This window comes from Montipora capricornis, chromosome 10 (assembly GCF_036669925.1).
Source record: "Montipora capricornis isolate CH-2021 chromosome 10, ASM3666992v2, whole genome shotgun sequence".
Lineage (NCBI taxonomy): Eukaryota > Metazoa > Cnidaria > Anthozoa > Scleractinia > Acroporidae > Montipora > Montipora capricornis.
The window spans coordinates 7,871,782-7,884,281 of record NC_090892.1 but is presented as its reverse complement, the minus strand read 5'-3'; the positions used below and the strand labels follow the sequence as shown (position 1 = coordinate 7,884,281).

General features: G+C 40.3%; 1 protein-coding gene across 4 annotated transcripts in view; it reads left to right on the top strand.

Annotated features, from left to right (window-relative positions):
• The first annotated feature begins 4,221 nt into the window (after positions 1-4,221).
• The window catches only part of LOC138019858 (uncharacterized), a 27,207-nt gene continuing 18,928 nt past the window's right edge, over positions 4,222-12,500 (top strand). The window contains exons 1-3 of one of the 4 annotated variants that reach the window (XM_068866806.1): positions 4,244-4,551; positions 4,864-5,072; positions 8,810-8,906. In XM_068866806.1, coding sequence (XP_068722907.1) covers positions 8,810-8,906 — 97 coding nt within the window. In that variant the 5' untranslated portion in view covers positions 4,244-4,551; positions 4,864-5,072. Of the gene's footprint in view, positions 4,552-4,863; positions 5,073-8,809; positions 8,907-12,500 lie in introns of all 4 variants that reach the window. The other 3 variants (XM_068866804.1, XM_068866805.1, XM_068866803.1) reach the window with 3 other exon arrangements.

Below are 12,500 nucleotides of genomic sequence, written 5' to 3'. Positions count from 1 at the left end.
TAAAGAAGAAGACGATAACTAACCTTTGGGACAAACAGGCAAAAGACACAGAATTGCAATCCACTCAAATTGCATGCTGTTACATCAATTCATGTCTGTTTGAAATTTCCTCTCGTCAAAAGTTTTACAACCTTTGCAAACTTTCAGCCTCGGCCCTGCTAAAATATGCGTAAACGGTGAGACAGTTGTGGTACAATAAAAAACCCGTTTTAGGTTTTCCAATAGACCTCTTCAGGTTGTGTTTTTTTTTCCCATTTCTGACAAAGGGAATTTTCCTTTTGTTTTTCATAAGTTCTTGATTAGTTTATTGATTTTTATGCTTCATGCTCCTTACAGTCTGACTGATATTGTTAACAAGGCATTGCTCTGGGCGAGTTCCGTTTGCTGGGACACAAATAATACCACATTTGTTTGGGATATTTTGGCCAAGTGATGATGGGCTAAGCCGTTTATTGAAAATCAGCATGGTAACCTAGGAAATACCCAAATATAGGAGACATGATCCTAGCAAAGGTGAGGGGACACACGCCATCCACAAGAAAGTAAAAAATAGGGAGGGTGGGGAGGGAAAATTGATTTGACTCTGTTGAATCAGCCTCCACCTAGCTTGCACAAATGGTGAATGATCACCAGAAAATCCCGGATGACAGAAATGCCCAAACTGCAACATGGGAAATAACTAACAAAGTACGTCACACTCAGCATAAATCCATTTATTTCCTCTGGCAATAAAATTCCTATTTATTTATTTATTTATTTATTTATTTTCATAAGTTATGCGTACATATGTACACGTGCATACGACGACATTTGGGAGTTTAAGCAAGAACAACGGCGACGGCAACGAAAACATTATTCCAAAATATAACTTAACCCTATCGCAAGTATTTGGCGATTATTCCTTCTTGTTCACCTTGTACAATACAGGCGAACTATCCTGTAACTGGATGGGTACGAACGGTTCTAATGTTAAAATAGAAAACGAATGGTTCATTGTTACATGTTCACTTTGTCATCAAAACTTAAACTTTGGTAATTTCACGTTGTGGTTTTGTGGAGTACGGTAGAGAAATGCACGTGCAGCACGAGTATTTTTACCTTTTTAACCAATGATATTCTTGATTGTGGCGTTGGCCGTTGCCGTTGCCGTTGCCGTGCGTCGTCTTTGCTTAAACTCCCTGTGGCCATGTTTTCACGGCAGCGATTATCTCGCTTAACATTCCTGAAAGTGGTTTGTTTGCAGACTTCGTTAAGCGACTTTAAAATGATACTTGCTTTCACGGGTAAGATTAAATGAGGACAGAGCTCGAGCAGCCGATGCAATAATAAAAATAATAAAAATAGCACGCCTGTTGTATTTCCGATTTGAAATTGCCAACTCGCTCAAGCTACCTGGTTTGGGGGCTTAAATTTAATGAGAACTCTATTGAAATTTGTCGACTCGCTTAACTTTAAGGGAGTTGGGAAAAAAATTTTTGATTGCCACTCGCTAAGCGACCCGAAAAACCGCTCGTGAAAACACAGCCATATTTGAAAGAAACTGTTCCCTAGAGTAGTAACATCACGTGGTCTTAAATGGGAAAACAAAACGTTCAAGCTACAGTCTCGGTCACAAATGTTGTAACACAGACGGCACTTTGCGCCCTGTCGCCCTTCAATGTTGATGTTTATGGGTTGGAGTGCAAAAACCAACCGGTACATGCAACATTGATGGGAGGGAGGAGGAGGGGTACGTTCTTAACAGCTTTGATGCGCTTCACTTGCTGTTCAAGCGAAGTGTTACAACTCTTTATGACCGAGATTGCAGAGAGGTCTATAGGAGGCAACGACGACGGCTGCGGCAACGACAACTCCACAAAGCAAGAATATCATTGGTAAATAAAAGAAAATAAGAGTGCTGCACGTGCAGCACGCATGTCGGTGCATTTTCTGCCGAAGTCCACAAAACAACAAAGTGAAATCACCAAATTCTTGGTTTTGACGACAACGTGAGCATAAAACAGAAAATCGTTTACTATTTATCTTTACTTTTAATTAGAACAGTTTCTGTTAATTCAGTAATATGATAATGGTTCGCCCCTATAGATGGTTTTCACTCACGTGACTTGGCGGCCATATTGGTGTACAAAACAATACAAAATGTATGCATGGAATATGCATAAAAATAGAGTTTGGTTCCCAAAGGAGAGAACGTCTATTGTTCTTCTACACCAACATGGCCGCTGTGACGTCACGGTAAACTCTTCTTCTTCTTCTTCTTCTTTTTCTTCTTCTTCTTCTTCCTCTTCTTCTTCTTCTTCTTCTTCTTCTTCTGCTTCTCCTTCTTCTTCTTCTTCTTCTTCTTCTTCTTCTTCTTCTTCTTCTTCTTCTTCTTCTTCTTCGAATCTTCAACTGAAACACAAGCAGGTATTCCTATGGACAGCCAGCCAGGCAAATCCCCTCTCTGTCTAAATTGGCTTTTTCCCCAGAGCACTTTGCAACAAAAAATAAGCCCAAGATGTTTGTCTTCTTACTGCAATGATAATGATGTTAGCTTTCACATTAACTTACATTTTCAGCTGTTTCTAAGGAAATTTGGACAAACGATCTGTAAAATCCATGCGCACGCTTCAAATCCCGAAGAGTATCGGGTTACTCTTCCGTAAACCCTGAAGATCGGGGGTTTAGGGTTACTACACCTTGCAGTGAACACTTAAGTCGCTTAGTTAGAAAGGAATCAGATATTTCGCCGTCGGCCAAACGATTTCTGTGAGCAACTTTAATGAAATTACCAATCTTTGACACTTTGGTGGCGTTTATTTCAATGCAATTACCTTTTTGTGCGATAAACACACCAGCTCGAAATAAAAGAATCCCACGTAAAACGCTATTGGGCGTCTTGTTTAAGTAGCGTTCTTCAGCGCACTTTGCACACTTGCGATCAACAAACTCCCGATTATAATTTATCCGCTTGCTGAAGCCCCAACGGCCATCGCTTTGTTTCTGCATAGTTTAATTCCGGATCTAGATCGGATTCTGAAGAAATGGTGACCGTTTGAAGCCTCATTTGCTCTCACCGTATCGAGGCTCAAGTGAACGGTTGACCAGCCGTGTCCAAATTCGTTGTAAGCAATCCTCGAAGGATTTTGAATATTTGAATATTCATCGCTGTTTCTCAGCAAATGGATACTCGCAGGCAAAAGATGAGCTGAAAAGCCCGTTCAATGAGATACGACACGACCCCAAATTTTGCCGACATATCGGATAGCTACTTTGGCGAAAAATGGAAAGTGCGCCAAAAATTGACACATGCAATTGAGGAGATTGATAACGAGCTAAAACCATTGCCGACGTCCCCGAAAGTACAAATTTAAGTTTTCATGTGTCGGGAATGATCGACGTCGGGGAAAAAAAAACGCTTCCTATTTTCCCGATTTGTCCCCGACCACCCCACATTATCGGGGATGTCTACAATGTATGGTTTTCATCAGTCGGCAAAATCTGGGACGGTCGGGAAACTGCGAAATCCCCGATCGTCTTGGATTTTCCCGACATATAAAAACTGGGCTTTAGTTCGATCCAATCCTATAAGTCCCCACCTCACCTAAATGAAAAATGACCACTCTGTAGAGTATCATGGATACCTCAGATCTCTCACAGAAGAATCATGGAAAGTGGGGAAGGATGTATCTTTCATGGATATCGTAAAGGAGTTTCCCAGTATACACAATCGCGCCTGTGCCGCTAAACAGAAAGAACACAGATACAATTGCAGATATACTGCGGAACGCGCCGCATTAAAAAGTTCGTGTAAATCCATGTTGCTGTTGCGTCAAGTTTTCCCGTGCATATCGGGAGTATCTGCGACAGACATCCAAGGCCTTTTTCGATTTCTTGGCAAAATCTCGACGAACGGTCGGGAAATGGTGAAATCCTCGATCGCCTGGGATTCAAAGCTATCCCTTGATCTCCCTCTGTTTTGTTGCGAAAACGTGAAATAGGAATTAAAAGGTAACTTCACAGAGGTTTTAAATGTATTTCTCCGAAGCACAATCACCGCATCGTAATTCTATTGTGCACTTTGCCAGTTTGCTGTAAACGAGAAAATTCTACCCAGATTAACACTCGGATACCTTTCTATTATTCCGTGAGTCACCACTGCAATTGTTATGAGTGACCGTGACATTCATTTGTATTGCAGCGTAGGTGAGCCACATAGGTACCCCCCTTAGGAACGTAGTCACGTGACGATGGTGCAATAAGCATGTGCTGAGTGTTGTGTTGATTAAAAAAGAAAGATCAAAATGTTTTATTATGGAATTGTGGCGTTACGGTATGTTTAAAAATGGGAGTTAACGTCATATCCTGGAACTTTGTAAGGCTTAACCAGCGTAACAAAACCACTGGATCCAAAACCGAACCTAAAAAGAGGAAGACTGGTTGAACTGTGAAGGAATATCCTATCTAAAAGCAGTGCCTTTAGAAATGTTGGCTTTATCCTAGCGTATTCCTTCACGACGCCTCACCGTTATATCACAATTTCTCTTTATGGTTTCTGTCTACGACAGCCAGGTAAACATGGACATGATGCTATATCAGTTTTATATATGAATCTGTTAAAATTAGACTGTTTTCCACCGTTTGCCCAATATTGGTACACATTTTTACAGACAAGATGACAAGTGACAAGTTTTTATAATTATAAAAATGCACGAATTCGAACAAAACGTACGTGACCTACACGACTTTTAAACAGCTGGAAAGTTCGTCTCCGTTATGTTTCAGCAACTGCTTTTCGAAGCCCTATAAGAATCCAGGTTTGGATCGTTGCTCATCTAACTGCGATGCGCTATCTAAATTCTATTGTTTCATTCTATTCCGCAGTTCGAATATATGAAACATACATTGCTTTCACAGTACGTGACATGTTGGCTAAGCCTGATGTGTGCACAGCAAAGAGATGACGCAGTCTTTGTTCAATTTTTTGGCCTTTTGTCTGCACATAAAAAGTCATCACGTCTAGCTTCGCTTCAACAGTCAGACACGTTCCTAAAAGAACGAAACCCTACCTGCAGACAGCTAAATTGATTAAGGTTCGTTAAGATTTCATTTTTTGATGGTAATTCTATAAAGTACTATACATGTTTTTCTTCTCCTAATTGACCTTTTACCTTGTGCATTTTGTTTTCCCATTTCAGATCACATGATATTAGTCTGGGAAACAGTTTCTTTCAAATATGTCGTCTTACGTACATGCATATGCACGCATAATCTATGAAATTCCCTTGGAATTATCACTTGGCCTGGAATGGGAAACTAAAAAGATCAATTGGTGTTAAAAAGAGTTGATAGGCCTACACGACTCCCTTGTACGTGGTCTGGTTTCTGTTGCCTTTGTCATAATTTTGCTCTCTTGAGTACATATTTGAATGGATGCCTCTTTTAGGCGGCTCCTGTAGTATTCATTTAGCAATGGTCTTTGCCCTATGAGGCTTTAAATTTGAATCTCTATACTACTGTGTGATACGTTTTCTTCCAAGAAAATAGTTGGTCTCGAAAGTAATGTTTTTAGTTTCTTGGTGTTGATTTTCTCAGCAGTAATGTGAATGTGACCTTATGCGCCAATTTAATTCTAGGCTCGACCGATATATTCATCGGCGGTAGAAGCGAGTGATCTTCTGTTCTTAAATGTTTGACCCGGGCCCGGGTTCATTTTGTCTTTTTTTAATTCTTTCACTCGTTCTTCTGACTTCTTCAGCGTGTTTTGGTTTGTGGCCATGGTCAGTAGCTGTCCTCCTTGAACCTCTGGAGTTAATTCGTTCTCGTGGATGCTCTTTTGATATTTGATGCCGATGTCTTTAGGTCGCTTCTTTGTCGAGGCATTAAGATAACCCGACTCTAGATGGAAGTTCTCTGACATATTATTTGGTCAGGCAAGACGATCATGACTAAAACACCACACGAGTACACACGGGTAACATACGAGTAACATACGAGTAACATACGGAACATACGGATACATACGAATACATACGACTGACATACGACTAACATACGACTAACATACGGATACATACGACTAACATACGGATACATACGAATACATACGAGTAATACGAATGTTTTTCTCATAAAGGAAGCTCTAATTATAAGCCTTGCAAGCATTTTTCACGTCAGCAAACACGTACCCGGCTCAGTTTGAGGGGGGAAGGGGGGGGGGGGGGTGGGTGTTGATAGACCCTGCAAGGCTTTCGTTAAATTTAGTCACAGTAAAATAAATGTGCAAAACCCTTAAGGCAGCGAAAGACGAGATACAAAAATCCTCAACTTGTGGCGCAACATTGTTTCGTTGCAAGTTCTGGTCGATGTTTCGCGTTTTTCACTTTGCGTGATCAACTTGACCCACAAGAAAAACATTTGTTGCGGGTTGAAGAAATGCAGGGCGCTGAGTGGTTGCTTTGCTAGTACAAGAGCACATTTGTTGCGCGACAAGTTGTGAGCTTGATGAAAAACGAGCAACAAAGCCAAAATTTGTTGCTCAGAGTAGATCCGCGCTCTACTTTTCGGAACAACTTTCTTCAACCCGCAACAAATGTTTTTGTTGCGCGACAAGTTGATCATGCAAGGTGAAAAACGGGAGAAATCGACCCAAACTTGCAACGAAATAATGTTGCGCGCCAAGTTAAGGGTTTTTGTATCTCGTATTTCGCCGCCTTTAGCTTGCGCAACAAGATGACAATACATTTTGCATGTTGCTCTCGTAGTTGATTATAACTGTCAGGCCAGTTTACATTTAAGACACGTAAGGAAGTCAGAGCAGGTCTGTCATAATTTTTTACCCCATTTAAGCTTTCTGGCTTGATTTTGCACTGATTTTTTGCACTGATTTATCATAGGCAACTTAAGCTGAAATAGTGAAATCAAGATGGCGGATCTGATGACGTCATACGACATCAGCGACATCCAAAATATATTGTCATCTTGTAGCGCAAGCTAAGGGTTTTGCACTCCATGTGAATTTATTTTACTGTGACTAAATTTAACGAAAGCCATGGGGGGTCGATCAACATCCCCTCCCTCCCACCTCAAACTGAGCCGGGTACGTGTTTGCTGACATGAAAAATGCCTGGAAGACTTATAATTAGAGCTTCCTTTATGAGAAAAACATTCATATTACTCGTATGTATTCGTATGTATTGGTATGTTAGTCGTATGTATCCGTACGTTACTAGTATGTTACTCGTATGTTACTCGTATGTTAGTCGTATGTATTCGTATGTATCCGTATGTTCCGTATGTTACTCGTATGTTACTCGTATGTTACCCGTATGTACTCGTGTGGTGTTTTGGTCATGATCAGGCAAGACCGCGGTTTCGATCCTATCATGTGGATCTCATCAGTTGCCGATAGCTTGATTTAAGGTGAAGAGCTTTGTCTGCAAAAACCATGTGTGTTTGTCTCGATTTGTACTCGATGGAAGGATCGAACTTGCTAAGTTCTGATTGGCTATAGAATTCTAGCCAATGGAGTTAATGTGTTTTCGATCCATATGAGCGTAGCTTGATGTTGTGTTTCTTTAGAAGGCTGAAACCGGTATTTTCCTTTCTGTATGCTGTTTTCAAGGAGAAGAGTGCTATGTTTTCTTTAACGCTTGTGTATTTAAACTGTTGCTCAGAAAGTGAGCTTAGGTTTCTTCTTGCCTAAGCGTAAAAGTTGCATTTTGATTTAACTCTCGCTCCTTTTCCGTTCCAGTTGTGTGATTTTGATCTGTCACGCACAAGGAACGGGGCCTGTCCATAATAATCATCAAGTGTTAAAAAGAGTTGACAGGCCTACACGACTCCCTTGTACGTGGTCTGGTTTCTGTTGCCTTTGTCATGATTTTGCTCTCTTGAGTACATATTTGAATGGATGCCTCTTTTAGGCGGCTCCTGTAGTATTCATTTAGCAATGGTCTTTGCCCTATGAGGTTTTAAATTTGAATCTCTATACTCATTACTGCTGTGTGATACGTTTTCTTCCAAGAAAATAGTTGGTCTCGAAAGTAATGTTTTTAGGTTCTTGGTGTTGATTTTCTCAGCAGTAATGTGAATGTGACCTTATGGCGTCTCGCTTTTGCGCCAATTTAATTCTAGGCTCGACCGATATATTCATCGGCGGTAGAAGCGAGTGATCTTCTGTTCTTAAATGTTTGACCCGGGCCCGGGTTCATTTTGTTTTTTTTTTTTTAATCCTTTCACTCGTTCTTCTGACTTCTTCAGCGTGTTTTGGTTTGGGGCCATGGTCAGTAGCTGTCCTCCTTGAACCTCTGGAGTTAATTCGTTCTCGTGGATGCCCAAGTTGTACCATTTGAAGATGCACGAAATGCGTTTAACGGCGTAGACCCGTCGAAGCGGCAAAAAAAACTTTGGAAGAATAGGGGACAAGTGAAAGAAAACAGTAGAATAAAGTGACTATTAAGGCTGAAATTTGCGAAGTTGAAAGAATTCTTTTAACTTAACCACGACAACCAAGCCAAAATGTCCACTTCTTTGGAGGAGAGTAAATTGGGGACTAGCACGTGATATACGTCATATAAGACGACTATGACGACTCTCCATTCCATAGCAACAGACTCTGGTGACGGAATGTACATGGCGACTATCATGTTACATGCTGTAGCCATGGCAACCGGCTTTCGAAAGAATCACATTTCCTTCGAAAGTATCTCATTACCTTTCGAAACCCATTTCGACATATTACGTTACATTTCGAAACGTATTACATTACCTTTTCGAAACTAATTTGTTTCCTTTCTCACGTATTTATCGAAACGTAATTTTGCTACAGATGGCGCGCCATAAAGAAACGTTCAAGAAAGGAGACATCCCCTACAGCATGAAAGCACTTTCAGTTTTTCTTCTTCTGCTTCTGGCTGGTTTTCGGGGTAGGTGATCTTATTCTCTTAAACAGGTGATCGATTCAACTTAAACTCAGTTGTTTTGTTTTGTTTTTTTCTATCAAGATGCACAAGATATCAATTCGACAATGCTTTTCCAACGTTTTGAAATGACTCTTGTCTTCGAATACTTAAAGCCGAGTATGATAAAAATTATTTCTGCAAAGTCCAGTGTGATTTTTATGATAAATTTGATTTAGTTTAAAGCTACCGATTCAATTGGTCACGGCTGATATTCGATACTTTAGCTGATGTCTCGCAATAAACCCTGTGTGTCTTGTGTGGCCGAAGACCATAATGACCAAAGTATCTGTTTGAACGTTTTAAAATTCTGAAAATGCTGGTATGACTAATAAGAAAAAGGAACGTTTACAATTGTTTTAGATCTTTGATAATTAAAACCGAAATTCATTGCTCCTCCCATCCGTACATAAAACAGTATGTGAATCTCAAGATTAAAAACGCTTTCCTTTTGTCAGAATTGACCGGCCAGACCCGTCAGCTTGCAAAGAAAATGCAACAATTTGAAGGAACACTTAATTAAATTGCATGATAATCCCTAATTCTTCTGGAACCAGGAGTATACATCATTCCCAAGAGCCCTATGTGGCCGGTCAGTTAAGTCGTTCAAATGGGAAGGGTCCTTAGACTGTCTAGAGGCACGAGTTTTCTATACAAATTCTCTCGCTATTAAAAGCGTGTTAAAAACTAAAATCATCACCAAAATATATAACAGTAGGTATCATTTAACGTAAGTAATACCAGTTCATTGAATAAGAAACTTATTTTGAGCATGCATCCCGAGCGTTTCTGAGTTCTTCAAAGGCTTCGTGTTTGCGTTAATTAATAGTCATTTTCATTTATTTTATCCTATGAGCACGTGGGGCGTGCATTAATTTTCTCCCCATGATTACCTGTGCACTTTTCTTCTTTATACCTTTCTTTTTTGCCCAACTACCTCCGTTCAGACGTCAGAAGCGCGAGCGTGCATAAGAGCATGCAACGTAAACTGTGCTCTTCACCAGAGCACGATCGGCTTCGACGTGAAAGTCTAGGAATGTATTACAAACTGTCACAACTCTCTATAAAGCGCGTTTCAGTGTGATGACTTACGAGTTCAAGATGATCAACTTCTGTTCTCACGTAACATGTTCCAAAAAGTTTCCGTGGATACCACACGCTATCGTTAAAAATCCTAATTGCTGCTCGACAAAGGGTTTTATTTCAGGATCTCGAGGTTAAACTGTAAAAACGTTTTTTTTTTACGCTTTTTGGCTTCGTCGAATAATGTCATCCTCCTCGATATTTATCATTCTTCAAACCATCTCAGCCTTATTCCATAATTTAATTCCTTCGTATATTTCAATATTTCTTGATTTCAAACTCAGTTGAAACTATTGTGGTCGCCTTCATACGACTGGTTTAACCATTTATACTTCCTCTAGACGGGAAATATTAATTAAGCAAAAAACAAAGTATAATGAACTTCTGTCCCTTGTTTACAGTGAAATAATGTATATTTTGAAACAAGTGACCCTCGCACTTATCAAGACAATAGACCTTTTCGGCTTGTACATTTTGTTTTCCCAATAAAGATCATATGATAATACTCAGGAGGCTTGGTCCTTTGTTTTGTTTTCTTTAAAAAGAGTGCATGCAGGCATATTCATGCTTGCATTCCCTCATTTTAATGAACAAAACAAAAGACCAAACCTCCTGAGTATTATCACATGATCTGTATTGGGAAAACAAAATGTACAAGCCGAAAAGGTCTATTAAGCAACGTAGTTACTAAAACGAAGAATGAGCTACAAATGAGATACAATGAGCTTCAATGAACTACAACGAGCTACAATGAACTACAATGACCTACAATGACCTACAATTGGCTTACACTGGGTTACAAAAAAAAAAAGCTGAAAAGTGAGCTAAAGTGATCAGTAGTATTTGATTTTAAACTAAAAAGAGAAAACATCTCTCAAATCTGATGCCGTCATGAGGGCATGAACCACAGGTGGCCCAAACTTTGTAGAGAGCTTGTATGGCAAGTTTTAGACGATACAAATCAGAGGGCTGAATAGAAGAAATAAGCAACTAATGTTGTACTCACTTGTCTGTTGTCGCTTTGTGATCGTTCTTTGCAAATTTGGTGCCATTCTGTCCTCTATTTCGCGAGATTTCCTCAACGTACCGAAGATCTATCTCCTAAAAGAGAGAGAAGGTAGGAAACGCTCACCAGTCGATCGGCCAAGCGAACCGAAAAATTGACCTAAAAAATGCAGCCAAAATCCTACAATCCGCCACAAACTCGGCCAGCGACATGCTCGAAGATTTATATATCGAACATCTATTCAAGAAAATAGTCTCGCTAGACTCTCTGCGAAGGAGAACTTGCCACAAAACTTCAATTTCGCCTTCTGTTCCAACATTCTTGTGAAGATCAGCCGGGCACCCGAACGGTCAGCTGGTGACAAGTCCCCACTCCCTTAGCACAACTCTCTCCCTCCATCCCTCCCTGAACTTGACAAAATTCCTTGGATGAGACGTCACGCTCCTCAAGTCCGGGGAGGGGTCGAGTGAAAGATATGTAATATGAAGGGAGTGGTTACGTGTCACCAACTGACCGTTCGGGTGCATGGCTGATCGTCACAATATGACAAGTGAGTGCAACATTAGTTGCTTATTTCTTTTATTAAGCCTTCTGATTTGTATCGCCTAAAACTCACCATACAAGCTCTCTAAATTTAAAACACCACACAGAGTTTGTGGGCCACCTGTGCATGAACAAGTGAAGAACCACTTCGATTAGTATTAACCTCCAGAACCTCTCACTAACCGAGTGCGAGGGACTTACTGGGGAATATTGGCCCGAGGTCTTTTTACAGTAGGTCCGTACAAAACGACCGAGGGCCAATATTACTTGGTACGGTTCCGAGCCTGAAGTGAGGTTGGTAACTTGTTTATTGTATGGCATCGGTTCTTCGAGCTTGGTGAATATTCGTAATCTTCGTCTTCCATCACCCACCTTTGTACGGGGACCTTAATACATGTAAAACTAAATCCTGCTTGCTGTAATTGTATTGTTCTCATGAAAAAAGTAAATTCCGCTTTTTAAACTTTCTGTGTTTCGCTTAACTTGAATTTCCCATGAGAGAGTTAAAATATTGAAACGCACCCCGTTTCCATGGTAATTGTCCGTAATGCAAAACCCCGACTGAAAACCAGCCAATCAGAGTGCTCCTTATAGCCCGAGGATTGCTTGCCATATAACAACGTTGATTACTGGAGGAAGTTCACACTCTCAAAGTAACGATTACTTCCAAAATTGAAAGAGATACCTCAGTGCTGCGGTTTGATCACTGCTTGGCATTTGAGCCGTTATTTCGTAATCCAATGCCCATTGTATCTGGGAGAATGAGATGAAATTTCTGCACTAATCATATAAAAAATTACAATTTCCTCGATTGTGATTGGTTTAAAAAACTCCTATTTTCTACCAGTTCACTTGCCAAGTTGTTATCGGGCAGTTCAATAAGCGAATCACATTCAAAGTTTTAGTTTAAATCAACCAATCAAAACTCT